Consider the following 20,598-nt stretch of genomic DNA (forward strand, 5'->3'; position numbering starts at 1 on the left):
TAAATGACTCAGAAAAAATTTAACTATCATTCTATTCTTTTTCTGTCCTAGACATAGTAATGAATGATGGAAATTTAGCTTCAGTTAAATTTCGAAACAATTTTTTTTAATTCGATAATTATTTTTTGTTCTTTATAGTAATTTATATAGTCTGAAATAATAAGATTTATCTCTTTTTCAGAGTTGGTTAAATTACTTACTTTATTAAAATTTTTGATTTATATCTAAAAATTATTTATTTTTATTAGTCTTGTATTTGATACTCATTATTTATTTACAAAGTACATTTTTTATGTACTTTGTAATGGAATTCTCTGCGGTTGTAATTAATGAAATGTCTTTCTATGAAATGACATTTGTACTCACTTCTTCATGCGGTAGAGGTTTGGAATTGCACTCCCATCTGTATTTTCTATAATTACTTACATTTTTTATGTTTTTAAAATTAATCTTATAAAACGATCTATGTATTTTATAAAATACATGTGAGTAGTATCGCATGGTATTGAAAATGAAAAAAATAACCATTTTAAGTGTCTATAATATATATAATGACAGTTAATTACTGAAATAAAAAAAAGTAAAATTTTAAAAAAATCTATTTTTAGTTTTTTAAAATTTTTTTTTTAACAAATGCATTTTTAAAACGGACTTTTATTGCATTTCTTTTATATTCTGGGCGAAATCTGGCTAGGAACCAGGTAAAATATTTGTTTGCGATTGGGTCAGGCATCTTCTAAGGTCTGCCGGTTCCAACGTTTTGTATTACAAGATCCAGCGCAATCTTTTTGAAAGTTACTCGTAATTGATTTATGAATGTTGAAACGGAGGTCTCGGAATAGACTTTCAAATGAATAACGATCACTGGACATATTTTAGGCAGAGTAAGATTTGTCTTCTCCTTATCCATTTCGCAATTATTGGCGAACCTTCATTGTTAATAATATCAATATTGAATCTATGAATTATTTCCAACATTGTTTTGCTCCAATCATTTCTCTCTTTTCAGTCTCATTTATTATTAAATATTTCGACATGGTAGTTGAAAAAGGAATCGATTTAAGTGAATGAAATTTGTTATGATCCTAACGTTTATATCTGTCTCACATTTTTGATTAAATCTACCGGAAAATAAGACACCCGAAATGCACACCCGCCTTTATTTGTTGAGCTACGGGACATGAAACGTGCAGTATTGTGTTGTTTTACAAGAAATAGGTGAAGGAAAATATACACTCTGGTTTACATACACAAATACCAGCAATATCTAGTATAACGCATCATTTCTACATAATCCGGACCCCCCCCCCTTCATACGCAATCAGGGCCGATCGTGCCACGTGTTCATTCATGTAGTTTGGATGGCGCGACGTGATGCGGGCCCTGATACATCATGCAGACAGATACACAGTAAACACGCATGCCCTGACTACGGGAAATGACACGCAAGTAATACGGATCAAACTCTTTGCGTGTTCAGATACCGCAATGGACGAAGAAACTTCACCGGAATTCAAAGATTTATTGAGTGCATTGTTTTTTTGTGATATTACTAGTCAGAAAAATGTAAAACACATTTTCAATGGAAGTTTTTTAAATCTTCTATTTATCTAAGAAATGGGATTCGCACGTATATATATATATATATATATATATATATGGCAAATTATTGGTTATTCAATAGCAGATTATTCAATTTAAGTATTATCAGAGGTTTTCTTTTTGAAAGATCAATACATCATTTTGTCACAAAATATTGCTAAGAAAAACTTCAGTCTTAAATAAAAAAGAGGATTTTAAAACGAAAACAAATAATAGACTTTTTTATATGAGAGCAATAAAATCCGTCCATTTTGTAAGCATAGAAATCTACCCTTTATTAAATTATAATTATATCTGTAGGTTCTCATTAGTGAATAAAAAAATATTGAAATGCCTTTTTCATACTGATTTTTGGATTTTTTTTCGGTCATTATTAGAGAAAAATTCCGAAAATAAGGTTTGATTTCGAAATTCACACATTTTAGATTTTATCGCCTTCGAAAAAAAGAACAGCATTTTTTTTTTTTTTTTTTTTTTTTTTTTTTTGTATTCCGTCTGGATCTGTGTGCAAATATGACATGTCAGAAACGAAGCAAGATTGGAGAAGGAAGTTTGATGTGCAGTCCTTTTATAAAATTGTTGATTTCTTACTAGATTTTATCCGAAATGCGTTAACAAATAGTAAAATGGAACAGAATACCTTGGGAAATGTAGATTGAATTAGCCAATGCGATTTATTTAATTTAATTTATGGAGTTAATTTATTTGTATTTAAGCATTGTAATGAATTCATTCTTATTTTCTAAATTTAAAATTATAATTTATGTTTTAGAATTCTCGATTGAAGGGGAAAATTTCAAAGCTAAGAAAGTTAAGTTGAAGATACGAAATTCCAACCAACCTATTGCTCTATTCAGAGGATGGTCTTGTGAGAATCGTAAAATGTTGGTATTTGACTTGAAAACTGAGCAAAAAGAAAATTTGTTCCTTAGCTGCTTTATGGATCCATCTCTTACTACATGACATTTGGAAGCTTTCGCTAAGTTTTACCATATTTATTTAATTTAGCATGCTTCATATTTGAAATTTCATAATTCTGTACAAGTATGTGTCTTCCAAGATAACTAACTTGTCAGATTATCTAGAAATAAAATGAATTTTTGATTTCACACTGGTGCTGCTGACTGGTAGTGATTTTGAGAAAAGTTGATTTGCCGATTCCGCACATTTTTATTAATAAATTAAAAGACTTAGTAAATAACTGAAATAAAAAAAATGTATTGTTTAGTGCATTTGTATTTTTATAAACTATTTTTATTAAATTTTTCTTTCTTTGAAAATCATTAAACATTTATTTCCGTATGTATAAAACTGAAAGCCTTTTTTTTATTAATGGGTGAATGTGTGTTTCAAATCAGCATTGAAGGATTTATAAGAATATGACTTTACAACAACCCAACTAGATGAATTACAGCATGAGAAACATGTGTTGCTTTAAGAGCGAAATCCTTTCAATGCTTAGCTTATTCGTATGAAATTATTTTCAGATATTTAGTACTCTGAGTGGATTTAAACAGTATAGAAGATGAAACGAATCGAAACTAAATAAAAGCTATGATTATAGATATTTCATTTTTCTCGCGCATTATAATCTCGATAATAGCTATGAAATGACGAAATAAAGACCAGAAAGTAATTGTTTCGGACTAAATTCATTGCCTTGTTTCAATTCTGTATTTCTTTTATTCATGTTTTATTCTTTAATCGTTCATTTACATTTAATAATATTCCAAAGGGACAATGCTGAGCCTCATAAATTTCTAATTGGTAAATCAAATATGAGATCAATGAATTTAACTTAATTTGTTTCATGGTATCAAAGTAATGAATGATATGATTGCAAAAAAATGAGAACAATTGCTCGGAAATAAAAGAAAGTCTCGTTACAGTTTTATCTTCGATTTTTAGATGTCATTTTGCATAGTGAATAAACCTTGTATCGAAATGATTCCACACATAATTTATGACATAAAATTATACGCCATTAAACTGATGCTTAATTTTGCCTTTCTGAAGGATATTTATTTAAACGCTTTTTGTCTAGTTGGAAAATACATATATGTTTCTTGTCCCTTGAATTCTTTCGAATGAGTAAGCTTTGATAAAATGAAGAATTATGAACAAATAGTATGACTTTAATATTTATTCTTTTTTTAATATGGTAACTGCTTTGGGGAAATTCATCGCTTTTCAGAAGAATTATCTAAAAAGAACCGCAAGGCAGCTTTGGCCAGCTTCTGTTTTGGCGCCTGGTTTTTTTATGTGTGCGAATAATGAATTCTTGTTTACTATGCAAACTTACATTTAGATCACGAAAGTGTTTGTAAATGCGCATATTGATAATACTGAGTTATTTCTTTTCTTCTATTCAGCCTTTTTTTTAAAAAGAAAAAATTCTGTATTTGGTAATGTTTTTTGTTTCTGCTTTTAGACACTAAGAGCTGTTCCAATCCGATTTAAATGATTAGTTTAAAGTGCTTCTGAACATTATACAGATACGGGAACCCAAACTTTACATTTTTCTATGCTAGTTTGTTAGTAAGTTGAGCTTTGCTAATATTTTCTTTCAGAATTATTTTTATTTTGTATTCGTCGTATTTCCGCGGAAACGCTGAGTTTAATGCTTTCAGGATAGATTTTTATCATTCTTGAGATTTATTAATGGACCACTCAATAGATTGTGCTTCCATTATAAAAGAGATCAAAGTAGGAAGCATGGGTCTGGACTCCAGAGAGTCACCACATCGTCAGATGATTGTGTGCCTCTGTCCCCAGCGCACGTCAAAGCGCGGTTGCATTGGGCCCATGAGCATCGCAGTTGGACACTAGAGCAGTGAGACCACGTACTCTTTACGGATGAATCTCTATTTAACATCCAGAAAGATTCCTGAAGAGCGAGGATATGGCGAGAGCCAGGGACACGCTATCGGGCTCCAGACATTGTCGAAATGGAATATTACAAAGGAGGCGATTTACTCGTCTGGGCAGGCATAGCAGGCGAACCGACCTCCAAGTGTTCGCTAGGAGTTCCGTCCCAGCTATCCAATACTGCGTCCAAATCCCTCTTCTGCGGCCTTTTATCGCTGTAATGGATACTGTCGCGATATTTATGGCCAATAATGCTTAGAACACGATTGGTGCGGAGTTATCTGAAAAATGAAACCATTCCACAGACAGCGTAGCCTACTCGAACACCAGACCCGAATCCCACTGATCATGTATAGGGCGTGTTAGAAAGACGGATGCCTTTCGCAATGTGCCGTCAGGCATTCTCCACGAACTCCAACATGCCGTATTATGGTAACGGACATTACTGCCGCAGCAAACGGTCATCGACGAAATTGCCAGCATGCCTCGCCGCTGTCTAGCATGCATTTTAGGTAACGAGTATCATACCAGTTTTTAGAGTGGAGTTCCCATTGCACATTCTGCCTTTCAATTTATGCTATCTCGCCACGACGATCATATATGTATTTTTGTTTTGTTTTATTGTTTCATATATGATGTAGTAATGCCACATCTACCTCGTGCACAATTTTCACTCATATCATTAAAAAGTTTTTGTTTTATTCTATTTGCCTTTGTTGCTTATATTTTGTGCATGGGTGCATGCGTTTCTTCTTAAGCACCCTGCCAATGTGTATGAGAATTTCCACAACAACTTTCATTAATTAATTTATGACAATTATATCTGAGATATTATCAACAAAATAGCAGCCCCTTTTAAATGGACAGATCTTCTAGTTAAGACAGTAAAAAGCAAACTGCATCATTTCTTTCTATATGTACTCGTTTAGTTTATAACAACTGTTCATTCCGTTGAAAATTTTTAATCAATTCATATAATAAACGATGGAGTCTAAAATTCATTCATTCATTAATATACAAAAAATTCTACCATTTCTTCATCTACTTATCGTGTTATTTAATTAGATTAGGTATTTCGTTATTACAAACAATTAAAATATGTTCATCTTGGTGCGTTAAAATTACTTAACAAAAGTAAATCATGGAAATTATTTATTTCACTAAACGATTTCTTCAAAATAATTAATTAACTTTTAGCGTTTATTTAAACCCTGTATGACGCTACGACTGATTTATTTGAACCTATATTATTATGTGAACATAATAATCATTATCAGCAGTTTCTATCTATTGTTGAAATATTGCTTTTGATGACAAAATATATAAGGAAATTACTATATACATGGCGGATCCTACCGAACAGATCTTTGGATCTGGAACTACCAAATCTGGCATATTGTGACTGACAAGCAGGGTAATATGTGGTCGTTAAGAGACGTGCTTTCAAAATTTTTATTACATTTTCAATTATTATTACATGAAAGAAACCAAGCTCACAACTTCATCATGATTAGATGCTTCGTTCTATAAGGTTATCTCTTTTTTAACTAAAACCAAAGGAAATACCCCCCCCCTCGAAGCTTTCTCACATATTCTCCAATAAAAACAAATTTTTATTTTAGACGCGATTATTCCTAAATATTGAAACCAACATTTGACACAGAACTGCCATTTCGGTGGCAAAAGTACATACCAAATTTGATATATTTGTCATTTTAGCTATCTCATTTACATGCCTCTGAGAGTACAAGACGCTCAACTGTTTCTTGGATTTAGCTCTCACAATTTGATAGCTGTCTGCATTATGCATGTTAAATCTGTGCACCGAATTTTATCCATCCGGCTCTCTTCGTTTTGCGTCGTGTTAAATTGTACTCCAACAGCTGAGTAGATAGATTTCTTCTGAATAAAGTTTGCTCAAAATTCGATAGAAATCTTCAAATTTGGTGCAAAAATCATATGCCAGATCTCATTCTTCCGGATTATCTTTGTCGCACACAGACAGACGGAATGCCAAACCTGCGTTTTTCGATCTGAGGGAATTCTAAACGGCGGAAGTTCATCCAAATTTCGAATTGAAATTTTTCGATGATTACAATACTTTCTCTCAACTTCGTATACGAAAAAAATTTTTCCTTTTTTTTCTGATCAAGTTGTGACCGAAGAAAAAAAGCAAGTCCAGTAGTGTTTGATTTTAACATGATCATTGTTGTAAACTGGAATTCTTTCTTTATATTTTGTGCTGTGAAGGAAGCCATTTCCCCGCTGAATGCAAAAGTTGATGAATGAACTGAATGATGATGATGAATGAATCGAAGACGAATCAAACCTGTGACGTTATCATACAAAGAAGTTTTATGCGAAAGATTCCAGTTTCTTTTTCTTTTTATACATCAGAGGATCTTAATATATTAATTATGTTTTAATATTCGCAACAATAAATATTTTTGCTCAGATAATTAGAAGTTGTAATATTTAATCAGGCAGAATAAGTCTTTCGATGGAAGAATAATGACAATATATTTTCTCAGATTCACAATATTGTATTAACAAAATATGAAATTCAACAGTTAAATTCAGTTTGCTTTATTCGAACATTTTTTAATACATTTTTAAGTCAAAACAAAATGACGTATTTAAAATAATTTAAATGCACATAATAATTTTTATTAATGTGAAGAAAAAAGCTGATGACTCTTAATGCTAATAAAATTTTTAATACATTTAGTATTAAAACCAATTTGTTTTACTAACTTTTTTTTAACGGCAGATCATTTTCAACTGCATTCATTATATCATTATTTACCTGCTTACTTATACAAACCACACTCGTGCTGCGAAATAAATGGTAGTTTCTTTAAATTTTTTTAAAATCAAATTGGACCCGAAACTGTAATTTTCCTCTACAAAATGTAGTGAACTCAAACTACTCCGTAATTTAATTACTTTTTTTCCGTTTAAATGACCAAATTTCCTAACAACTTTGCACTTCGCCCGCAAATGAATCTCGTTTCAAAATGAAATGTGTTTCAAACTCCACTCTTTTTTTTCTTTAATTCCTTTTTTCAGCGAAGCGGAAATTTAACTGTATTTTGAATTTGAATGAAAAATTACTTTCCTGCCATCAGCAATGTGGATTGCTCCGCGCAACGCGTTAAAAATATTCTGTTCTTTTAAATTGCTTTCAGAAACAGTTTTTTTCTCTTCTTACTTTCATTTTTAAGGTTTCTCCAGAAAGTGCAATAATGGCATTTGCATTTAGAGTTTTGTTAATGAGAAAAACCGAAAAACTTTGTTTTAGAAAGTTACAAGCTGAACATTTTCATATGGATAACAGCAGTGTATAATAAACTTAAAAGAAATTTTTTTAAACATATTTTTATTAACTTTAGTATCATTACTCAAGAAGGATTTTGTAGTTTTAAGAATGTTATCCTTTTAAAATTTTAATTTATAATTAACTTGTATAAATAACGTAGTCCTTAAAAATCCCAATGACTGATTACAGTTTATTATTTTAATTACTTAATGGGTGAGTAAGTTCTTCAAATGTTAAAATGGCAATCCTAAAATGATGTGTCGTCAAGAGTCCGCAAGTGCACAAGAACTTTAAAATATCAGTGAGCGAGTGAAAAAGTGACGAAGAAATTTCATCCTTACAAAACACGAAACAATTATTATAAAAAGGCGAATAAAATAAAACGAATAAATTGCAAAAATGATCATATTTATACTTTTATTTATGATTTCTAACAGGCCATGTATTTGTAATTAATTATCATCCCGGTAAAACAGTTATAAATTTCGAATTATTCTTTTGCTCATTTTTTTTCTATCTTTCATTAAAAAAATAAAATATTTTCTTTCTTTTGTTTCAGAATCTGAAGAACCAAGTGATGACGACCAACGTCTGGGTCAATCAAGTAATATTTTAAAGAAAATAGTGATTTTCATTTAGTACATATATGATATATATAAAATGCAATTATTTTCTTAAGTAATGAAATGAGACGTATACTTCGCATTGCAAAGTTCCATTAAAGATTGCAAACAGTTGTATGAAAATGCTTTTATAAGAATTTTTATACGTCCACCATTCGGAAAAAAAGTGTCAATGAGTAACATTTTCTTTTTTCACTCATCTCTATTTTTTTTCTGCGAGTTTTGCTGATGTATTAAAAAGCAGATTTATTGATTTATACCACATTTTTATACACCAGACTTGAGGTTTGATTCAATATAATAATGCATTTATTAATTATTATTCAATTTAAAATGGCGCGATAATACATTAATTGAAATGTTCACAAAACGTGGGCAAAACGAGTGCCTTCGACACATATACAATGTTGCATTCTTCTAACAAACACACGAAATCTAATCGAAGAACTGCGACATCCAGGCGAGGTTCAAATCCGGCGATCTAGGCAATCCAGTTCAAAATCTGCTGTGTCTAGTGCAGATTTATTACACACAGAACTCGAAGGTTCCCATTAATAAAAATCAAGAAGCTTCAAGTCAGGTGGTGCAAAAGGGAGTTCAATTATTCCTAATAAGCCAATAAATGAAAACTAACTGTTTTGAGAAACCATATGAAGGACATTAAATCGGCCCCCATAAGCCAATGCACTTATTTGGGAAATCAGCATTCAACTGTCATCTCATATTTGACGTGTGATGGGAAGGGATGCCATCTAAATGCAACAACATGCCGGGTGAAATACAACTCATTCAATATATCATATACAAGGACACTGAAATGGATTTAGAAATCATTGTTTTGCGTGCTGCTGTAGGAAATAGGACGACTCATGAACTTCTAAAAATGATACATCACACATTTATCGAAAATGGCTTTTGATGATGAACAGGACTTACATTTTTATGTATAACTGCTGTTTTTAATGTCTGTTGTTTATTTTTTTTGTGATGCGACATGTTACATTTCCCATGAAAGGATTTGATTCTGTCTGAAATAGTCCAACTGCAAAATTCCAGACTTTGGTCATGACTAAATTCATCTTTTTATGGAGTTCCGATCCGAGACGGTTATTATATTCTAATATTCTCTGTAATGCTGTTTTTGAGATGCCAAGTTCTGAATTCTTGTGAAAATATATTACAGTGAAACCAAGCTTTCTCGGAACGGTGGAGTGGCCGCTTTGAAGGTTTTCCTTGCAATACAATTGCTATATACATAATATAAACGACTGGCACATTTAAAATGAAGTTTGAGACTTATCTGAAGAAAAAATAATACTTTATTTAATGCCTTTTTTGCATTTTATTGAAAAACGATATCATTTTACACTTTTAAGCTTTTACGCTTATCAAAAGCGGCATTTTTGGCAAGTTAAACCGTTTAAAAAGTAAATCTTTAACAGATTCGTTTGTAATCTATTTTCCTGAAAGTTTCTTCAGCCGAAAGTGCAGCTAGAATACGGTTACCAACCGTATCGGAAAATACCTCACCAAACACTGAATCAGTACTTGAAAGGCGCAATAAATTAATCTGTGAAAAAGTTTAAACACACAAATACTGTTTAGCTAATTTAAATCAATCTTAAATTAATTTTAGATTTGATTAAAGGCGTGTAAAAACGTTTATTTTCGATTGTCTCATCAACCCAAAGGCCTTCCTTTCAAACGGAACGTGCATCAAAGCACTCAACTGCTGCTTCGTGCTGGAAGGATTCGGGATCGTACTCTGTTCCAGCATGTTTCGAGAGCTCTTCTAATGGATCTGCCGCCGTCGATTAATCGAATAAATCTAATTGTCTCTTAATTTCTCTGCAACTGATATCACAGCTAACGCAGCATTTAGTGATCACTTCTTGGCGTATTTTTTTCTAGGTGGCTTTAATCTACTTAAGAGCAACTCCGATAGAAATTTTCACAGCATTTTCGTATCCATCTATATATATATATATATATAAGTGACATATTGTAGAGCTCATTTTAACTTGAAACTTTTTATAACACCATGATCTAATGGCTGATATTTTGATGTTGTATTTGACGATGGAAAAAAAGGTTTTAACATTTGTGAGCTCCGTGTGCATGGCATACAGCATTGTCCAACTCAGGAGCTTTCCTCTCTGAATTCCTCATTTTTTTTTTTTTTTTTTTTTTTTTTTTGTCGAAGTTTACCAGCCATTCTTCAAAAATGGATGATGTCATCCATGCCTTTTGTAAGCGTACCACGACACACATCAAAACGGTTTGAATGTTTTCCTTTAAAACACATGGTGTTTTGACATCTATAAAGGCCCAGGGACATTATTTTAAATTCCAGCTACGCTCACCCTAAAACTAATGATGCACCGCACCTTCGGATTTTTTTTCACTTTTGCCTTCTTCGGATCGAATTATATTTTAATGCGAAATCGTGAAAAAAAAAAGTACTGTTTTTTTTGTTCATCTTGAATGTATCCCTGTCATCATATCCAGCTAAATGCAAAGGATGAGCTCCTGTCCTCCTCCTGCATCCTGAAGAAATCCTGTCCTTACACGAATTGAGGTCGACATCGGCTGCTTCGCTATAAAGTGATCGAAAAATGGTGTTATTGAATTCTGTCTATGAAATCTGTCTAGCATCCTTTGCTGCAGATAAATTTTTAATTTCCAGAGCATCTCTTTTCTTCAGAGCAGTTCTTTTGTTTTGTATTGACTCATAGTTCCACTGATAGGAATTTTCTTCACCCAAAGAGATTTAAATTTTTCCAAAACAGCCTAATCAATGTCGACATATGTTTCGCGTCTCATCCATGTGACACCACGAAATTTGAAGACTTCGTATTCTTGCAAAATCTAATTCTTTTCTTTAATGACTTTGTTGATTTGCATTCTTCCGCAGTTAAATGATTCAGCAAACTTTCTCGCTGATTTTCGATATTTAGAAAAACGTGCCTTGACATTGTCGTAAGTCAGTTCAATTACCAACTAATGAAAGAAGCATGAATGACGTTTTCGTTCCAAAATTATCAGAATCTAGTAAGCCTTTTCGGGCTTAACTATCCTGTTTCTAACTATGAGCCTTTCGGCTCATAGTTAGAAACAGGATGTGATTGCATTCCATCGCAGTGTTCTTTCAAAGGGGGATGGTACACCGTTGCTAGGGGTTATTTTAACATCAGGTCTATAGACTGAAAAATCCGTCCCACGAAAATTTGGCCGCTATATAAGGGCAGTGGTTCGAAGAGGTTTCATTGTATTTGCAAAACGCATCCTCCTACACAGAAAAATAAAAATCCTCTATTAGCAATAAGGAATCTCTGTTATGTCGAAAGATACCGGGAATTCGGAAAGCAATATTGATACTCTTCTTGATCTAGCAGTATCGGATTCAAGCATTTTGCGTCCCCAAGAAATGCATATTATAAGGTTCCTTTTTTATAAGCTAGTCGATTTAGAATGATATTTTCAGCTTACTAAAACAATTTAATAATTTATTTTATGTTAAATATTTGGAATCGTTGTTTTCAATACCTTAATCCCTCTCTCAAACTTTAAGAGTAAAATTTTTATTAACGAGTTAATTATTAAGCACTCTTTTATTTTTTTCTAAATAATATCTCAAAGTTTGTTCCGATGAAATAAACACCAAGAATACTTTCCGAGTGAATGCAGTAAAAACACACAGTGATCTGTGTCCTTTATTTTTTTGTGGTTACTTAGCGGTGAATAAAGAATTTAAGAAGGAAATTCTTTATAGACTGTAAAGAATTTCTTTCTGATAATAAGGAAATCGACTTTGTTCTTATTATTAAAAATAAATCTTGAATTAAAAATTTTACATTAACACTCATTTTTTAATATATCTTCCAGATTCTAAGTTATCATTTAACCAATTTTTCTCCAGTATTCTATGCTGTTTCCTTGATCTAAAACTAGGGAGCATGGTTTTCTATTTCTATGCAATCCCTGCAAGCTGTCCAATCCTACGTGGCGATAGTTAGCTATCATACCTAATGATAGCTAAAAAAAATTATTCTTCTCAGAATTCATTTCAAAATGTCTCTTTGCTTCACCTTCTGCAGACTATCGCTATCCACTAACAAATGGGGACGTAAATGAATAATACGGATGTCTATCAATTGTTTAAATGGAGGCCATTTTTAAATGCAAGAAAACAAGATAGTAGCTGTGTGCTTATGTAACACCGCTGACAAATACTGAATGACGACGGTGAGCGGATAGTTCTGAACCATTGCCGGGTTGCCTTCTTAAAAATGAAGTCTAACAAAGACCCGTTCTCCCCTTTCCCTTAAGGACCAGAGCAATCCTAATAAATATTAGCTGAATCGGTACCTTTCTTTCCCCCAATATTTTCTGTCTGATAATTACCCAAATGTCTAGGATTGCATACTGAGAGACTCCCTTACTGGGACGTTAAGGCACACAGTCAGAATTCACCTGGATTGAATGACGGGGGTGATTTACTAGGTGAACACGTCACCTAGTAAACCCACGTCAGTTATTGCCGAAATTCCAATGGCGTCTGCCCGTTTTTTTTTTTGTTTTTTGTTTTTTTTTGTTTTTTTTTACACACGTGATCACATGACCAGTTGGGAGAGCGCACGCGCCAACATCCCGCTCGGCTTTGCTATATTCACATGCAAGAACTTACAATTTTTCACATTTATTTAACACATGTAAATAAAACACTACATAAATATACAATACATGTTATACAATTATTTTACGTAGAAATTATATATTTCAAAAATATTTGTTACTATTCATAGTAAAAAATATTTTTGTTACATTTTTAAGCTAATAATTTTAATAATTTAAATAATACAAGCTAAATATACTGAACAATGCAATAATTTTAGAAAATATTTAATTTTCAATAGGCAATACACTCAATTTGTTTAAGGATCTTTTGTAAATATCCTTACTAGTTTTAATATCCATCACTCTCATTTTATTATCCTTTCCAGGAAAAAGTGATATTACACGTCCCATTAGCCATTTACAGGAAGGGAGATTTTCTTCCCTGATTAATACCATGTCTCTTATTTTTAAATTTTCTTTATTAAGGGGGTCCGGGACACATTTTGAAAAATTTTTTATTAATTAATTTAAAATTTTGAAATTTTTTGTACTGATCAACCATCTTATTAATAAGCAAAATCACAACACAAAAGTTTTCAAAAAAATTTTTTTAAACTGAAAATTTAAATTTTTTTAAAAAAAAGTGACGTTGTTTTAAATCGATATAACTCAAAATATTTTTGATCAATTTTCAAAATTTTTTCATTAAATCAAACACAAATATATATTCTTTCATTTTGATTCGGTAATTTAAAAAATATTAATTTTTAAAAAAAATAAAAAAAAAATTGAATGAAAATTTTGAAAAAATCTTGGGTACTTTTTTAAAAAAAATTCATATCTTGAAAAGTAATTTTTTTTAATTTGCTGAATCAAAATTAAGGCAAACAGTTTGAAAAGTATGTGTTTCAAATTTCAGACCTCTATCTTTATATGATCTGGACTTATATCAATTTGATCACAACAAATAATGAAAAAACGCAACATGGTTAAAAATGCGTTTAAAGTTTAAAAATAAAATTTATAAGAATTAAAACTATTTAAATACATTTAAAAGCTTCCAGATGCATAAGAGACGCCTCCCTTCCTCACAAGTGTTTATTTTAATTTAATTTTACATTTACAATTAAGAAAACAAACTTTAGAGCAGAAAATTAAAAAGCACGCTGTGTCATGAAATGTAAACACAGAGGTTCTAATAAACACTGAATATCTTCGTTTCACTTCATTATTGAAGGAGTTGAGTTGTATACAAACTAAATATAGAATTTAAAATAAATTCTTTAAAAATTTATTTCAAAAAAAAAATTAAAAATTAAGCTAAAACAGTGCCGGGAAATGTCTGTTTACATTTAAAGAGATGAAGTTGCCATGGCAACGCCTGTTTGACAGTTGGAATTTCAAAGCAGTGGTCAACAAAAATTATGATATCTCTCGTTCTAATTAAGACAGAAACATGATTTAAATGTTATTTTAAGCAGAAAAGCATGCAAAATTTTTTCAGCTAAAAAAATAATTTCGAAAATTTGACGATTTTTGTGTCCCAGACCCCCTTAACTGCAATTTTTTTCTTTGTTGTAAACTATTTAGGTATGAAATACTCCATCTCTTCCAAACTGTTTGGACTGAGTTATTCTTTGCCAAACATTAAGGGAATTTGACTCAAGATTTGTTAGAGATGGTTCAACTATCGCTGTTATTGGCCTCCCTATTAAGAAATGTGCTGGAGTTAGCACTTCTAAATCATTAATATCTGTTGAAAGTGGCGTAATAGGACTGGATTTTAGAATTGCTTCTATTTGGGTAGTCATCATTAGCAGTTCTTCGTCAGTAAATTTTGAGTTTCCTGCTACGCGTTTGAAATGGTACTTAAAGGCCTTGATATTTGCTTCCCAAAGCCCTCTCCAATTTGGACTTCTAAGAGGAATAAAGGACCACTTAATATCTTCTTCTGTAAAAAAGGCATATGAGGAGTCATTTTTGTCTTTAACCAATTTATGTAAAGATCTTAATGTTCTGTTAGCCCCAACCATGTTAGACCCATTATCAGAAAAAATCTTACGACATTTACCCCTTCTAGAAATAAATCTTTTTAACGTAGCTATTAGAACTTCAGACGTTAAATCACTGATCATATCAAGGTGTATAGCTTTTGTTACTAAACAAATAAATATACAAACATACACTTTAATAACATAAACTTTCAGGACCCTTCCTTTGATATTTATTTTTAATAAAAAATGGACCACACAAATCTATTCCCGTTGAATTTAAGTCTTTATCTGGCGTTATTCTTTTCTTTGGCAAATTGCCCATTTTTTGAGACTACTCCTTAGGATTGTTTTTAAAGCAAATAACACAATTATGCACAATTTTTCTACATACATTTCTCCCATGAATAGGCCAATATTTTTGTCTTACCTAAAAAAGCAAATGTTGGGGTCCTAGATGAAAATACTTTTCTTGATAATATCTTACAATAATTTCAGTTAACTTACGCTTTGAGGGTAGTATTATGGGATGTTTCCCTGAATATGGCAACTGGGAATTTTCCAATCTTCCTCCTACTCTCAATGTACCTTTATCATCTAGAAAGGGAGATAAATTTAAAATCTTACTCTTATTGGAAATTTCATTATGAGACATTAATGATATCACTTCTGCAGAGAATTCTTCCAACTGACACTGTTTCAATAAGTAATTTTCTGCTTCTGACAGTTCCTCCGATGTCAGTGGACCCTTTTTCTTTTCTTGGTTTCTGCAATTTGACATAAACCTGAAAAGATAACTTAATATTCGAACTACAGTTAGAAATATATTACTACGGTTAACAAGATAATCAAAAAAGGTTTTGCTAGAGTTTAAAGTCAAAACAATATTAGAATTCTCAGATTTAAGTTCAGGTAAGTAATCTTTTTCATCTGGCTCTGGACACTCACAAATAGTTTCAGAAAGCTCATCAGATAGTAGAAATGATGGACCTGTCCACACACAATCATTCAAAGAGAGCTCGTTAGCTTGATGAGATGTAGCATCAAATACTATACGTGTAGAAGTTGTGTCACTACCTTCTTTCTTCACTACTTGATGAGGTAGATAATAAATTGGTTTATCTTTACACAGTTCAGAAGTATCTGCTTTTTCTATTATGCCCTGGTTTAGATAATCCCGAATAATTCCTTCATATTTTGAATGAAGATCCGTATCTCTCTGTAATCTCCTCCACAAATTTTGAAATTGTTGTTTAGCTACAGTGAGATTGTCAGATAATTCTTTAATATATTTACGGAAAGGTAACTCTACAATGTGTTTGCCGTTGTTGTACTGCACGGTATCATTAAATATTTTTAAAACTTTATCTTCATGGATGCATGAATCATCTCTTAAACCTAATGATTCAAGATCAAAAAATTGTTTTAATGTGTCCTCTTTAGAATTATCGTTGAGAAGAAAACACGATCCTAAGACATCGTTAGTTTTCGCCTCTTCTAGTCGTCCATTCGCAATCCAACCAAATTCTGTTTCTCTAAATAATAATTCCTCATTCACGCTGTAAACATTATATTTCATTATTCTAAAGAAAACATCCGCATTTAATAAAGCATGAATCTCTTTTGCCTCAAAAACCTGAGGATCAGTTCATTCCATAAATTTAGGAATTTTCATTTTCGAAACATCTAAAGTAACGTTAGGAGTAAGACCTGTTATTTTTTCTGTTACAAGAAACTCAGTATTTTCCATAAAACTTCCATTCTCATTTGGAATTAGAGTGTTCAGCTTTCCTTTATTCTGTTTTGTTGAATTTAGCCCGGAAACTGAAGTTTGTATTTTTCTAGTTGAATTCCAAGAATTTCGCTCATTTTCCTACTCAAAATATTTATATTCGACGCCGAATGAAAAATGCAAGTACATTTTATTAATGTACCTTCTTTATTCTGCAAGAAAATATTTCCGGTTGCCAATAAAACACTTTTCTTTTTTTGACTAGACGAGCTATTTAACGCCGTACTACAGAGCGCAGAAGGAATTTAGTTCTCCCTTGAGAGTCCTGCTTCTTTCTTTTTTATTTCATCGCAAGAAGGGGTGGATTGTTTACATTATCCGAAAAATATGGCTTTCGTTTCTCGTTTGTCTGTCTGAAACATATCGTTTTAGAATGCTTCAGACCGCAATTGAATACGTACTTCTTATTGCACTCATTCTTTTTATAGTTTTCACCGAGACATAACTCACGCAATTTATGCCTTCTTACTAAATTAAATCTTTTATGTGGGGTTAATTCTAGGAATTTAGGGCATCGATATACCGGGTGTGGATTTTTTTCACAACAAATTGGGCAGCTTTTGTTTGCAATACTTTGTTTAACAAGAAGAATTTTAGTCTTTGTCGAAAAATGATGATATTTTTTCATGAATGGTTTTGTTTCAAACAGTGCAATTTCTAATTACCGATAAAAGTACGGCTTCTCTTTGTTTTAAGTAAGTGATGAATTGTTCGAATGTGGAACATCTTTATGTTTTTGGCTTAATTCAAAATTCTTTTGATGATTCTCTATCTAATTTTTTTTGCATAATATTAATTAAAAAAATATCAAATAAATCATTTTGTTCGTATTTTAGCACTTTTAAAGCTCTCCAATATTTTTTTTTGAATATAATCGATCATTTTTCGGATTTCTTTAGGATTTTCATATTCTATCTTCTTAAATTCTAATATTGATTGAATATGAATGCCAATTATTAATCTTTTATTGTTATATCGAGATTCCAGGGCTTCATATAAAGAGGTAAAAGTGTCAAATGAAGATGCAAATTCATTAACTTCATTTGAAAGACAAGAATTCAAATAGTATACTTTCCGAGACTGCGTCAGTTGCTCATTCGATGTAATAAAATCGTCGAACTGACTTTTAAATTTACCGAACTGTTCATAGTTTCCTGAAAATGTGGGAAGAATTATCGGTGGAATTTTTGTTGGTATATTCAAAGTTTCAGTTTCGTTTTTGAAAGTTGCAGTCACAGAAGGAGGTTTACAAGAATTAATTAAGTTTTAATTCTTACCTACAAATTCTCGAGGCGGAGATCACATTGCTCCAATTCTTCTTCAAGAGCTGTTAATTCATCTGCATCCGCATCCGCATCATCCAGTTCAAATGAATTTTTTCTTATACTGTCGATACAGCGGGTCGATTTTTTTCAGTTTCACTTCTAAGTCCATTAAGCTTGTGTCTTCTGACACTTTAACCGCAAAGTTTTCAATTCTTGTAATACTTCCTTTTAGGGAAGTTTTTGCCTTGTTTTATTTGATTATAGTATCCATGGTTCGTCTCACGATCGACTGGACCAGAAAATGGTCTGATTAAAATCCAGCTTCTACTTGATAAAATAACGACGGACCAGTGTTGTCTTTTTCTAAATTATTTATTGACATCACACAAGATAACACAAAAACATTAATATAGATGAAACTAATTTTTGCTATTGGGGGTTTCGATTCATACTTTAGCACCGTGATTACCCCACGTCAGTTATTGCCGAAATCCCGACGGCATCTCCGGAGATTTTATTTTTATTTATTTATTTTTTATTTACACTCGTGATCACATGGCCGGTTGGGAGCGCGCATGCGCCAACGCATAATATTCGAAGATATTAGGAAATCTAAATAAAAAAAAATTAAGCCTTTTTCGATTTTTCTGTCTGCCAGTGTTATCACCCACATTTAAACGATATAATGTTCAACGATATGTTCAACCCCTTTAATTCAACGTCTATATGAATGGAATTTGGCATGAGATCATATCACAAAATTTTAGATCTCAACTTAAATGTTATCAAATTTTCCTGCTGGATTTATCACACAATTTAAACTAAAAGACGATGATAAAACAATTTGTAAAGCCTATATATTTCGAATTCATGGTCATTCGGATCTAACTGCCGATTTCGGTTTCTCTACAAATGAAAGAAGGCAATTAAATCCAAATAACTACAATTTTAATGATGTGCTTTGAAGCCCTGGAACACTAAAATACTTTCCTCATATGAATTTGCGAGAGATAATCAAAAGAAATGAGTTTGTCTTGTGAATTGAAAAAAGTTTCAAATATTCCACTTGAAAAGGGGGAAAAATTACTGAAATGGGTAAAAGAAATATTTTCAACTGTTGGATACTAATGGATTTCTTTTATTTTTTTATATAGAGCCTGCAAAAAGTTTAGGATCGTGAAAAAATTTGATCTCAGGAGTTCATTTTCTTGTTTTGGATCTCCCTAAATCCAGAAGACATATTTTTAGAATCATGCGAGTCTTTTGCTAACATGATTCACAAAAATGGAACAAGTTACAGGCATGAAATTTTATATGCTGTGCCAATTCCAGAACTTCGGGTTTTTATTACTTTTTGGATATTCGTTTATGGAATGTCTGTTTGTTAGCTCGTTTTTGTGTATGTAAGTGTGATAATTTCAAAACACATCGAGCCCTATAAAATGAAATGTAACATGTGTATTTATTGCTAGAAATGTTTGTCCAAACTGAATTTTCATTCCTAATCTTCAAAACTTGATTGTCTGTATGCTCAAGTGTTTGTGAATAAGGCAACTTGAAAATGAAAAGCTTTGATGTATGGAATTTTATTAGCGGTCTTCAAATCATAATTGTAAATTGCTTGCACCAACTTCTGGCTCTATATTATTGATGTATTCTCTTTCTTATTTCAGTACGGGAATATAAATACAGAAAGAGCGTGTTTATTTGGTAACCTCTTTGAAGTTACTATCCTTTGCAAATAAGCATTTTTTGCCATCGTTAATAAGGAGACTTAGCAAATACTGACAATAGCTTTCCTTCAGGCAGTTCTTCCGATGCTTTCGTTGATGCACTTCTTTGGGATTTGCGAAATGTTTCCTTTTGAGCAAATTTTTCCTCTGAGGAAAAAGTTATATGAAGAGGCATCAGGAGGATAATCTGATTATGGAAATATCGGAATGGGATGTATTCAGTAGTGATTTGGGACGAGGAATCACTTGATAGTTGGCATCCTTTTGTTATTTGGTACCAAAAACGAGAAATTTTGTATGCCCGAAATCACGAGCAACTCGTATGCGCTGTGTTCATTTGAATCGGATGAAACCTTTTCTAATTAGATGCTATTCTTTGTTCTTTTTGTGGAAAAAGACGTCATTCTCAAAAAAATTTGGAAAGAATTAAAAAAGTTCTGATTTTCATTGCAGGTAGCAGTTTATCAAATTTTGGGCCTAATTAATCAGTGCTCAAAATACGACGATTTTCTTTACTCAAGACGGAAATAAATCATAGATAGCGTTTCATTGCGAGCATGTAAGGAAAAGAGACGACAAAAATTCTCCCTTTGGTTAATTCTTATAACGTAATGGATGCCGCGGGATATTTGCCGGAAGATTTATGCCATCATTTTTGTGATGATGACATTTCTTATAAAGAAAAATAACAAGACTATTTTTAGTATCGTTATGGAAGAAACTTACAAAAATTTATCTGTCAAAAAAAAAAAAAGTTGAAGCAGCGGGAATGTTTTTTTTTAACATTT

At 31.8% G+C, this 20,598-nt stretch overlaps 1 protein-coding gene across 1 annotated transcript in view; it reads left to right on the forward strand.

Annotated features, from left to right (window-relative positions):
- LOC129988896 (acetylcholine receptor subunit alpha-like 1) overlaps positions 1 to 20,598 on the forward strand; it is a 241,520-nt gene that overhangs the window by 100,491 nt on the left and 120,431 nt on the right. Inside the window, exon 2 of the mRNA XM_056097213.1 lies at positions 8,349 to 8,393. Within this exon, the coding sequence (XP_055953188.1) occupies positions 8,349 to 8,393 (45 nt within the window). The remainder of the gene's footprint in view (positions 1 to 8,348; positions 8,394 to 20,598) is intronic.

The sequence above is a fragment of the Argiope bruennichi genome, chromosome 1 (genome assembly GCF_947563725.1).
Source record: "Argiope bruennichi chromosome 1, qqArgBrue1.1, whole genome shotgun sequence".
Classification (NCBI taxonomy): Eukaryota; Metazoa; Arthropoda; class Arachnida; order Araneae; family Araneidae; genus Argiope; species Argiope bruennichi.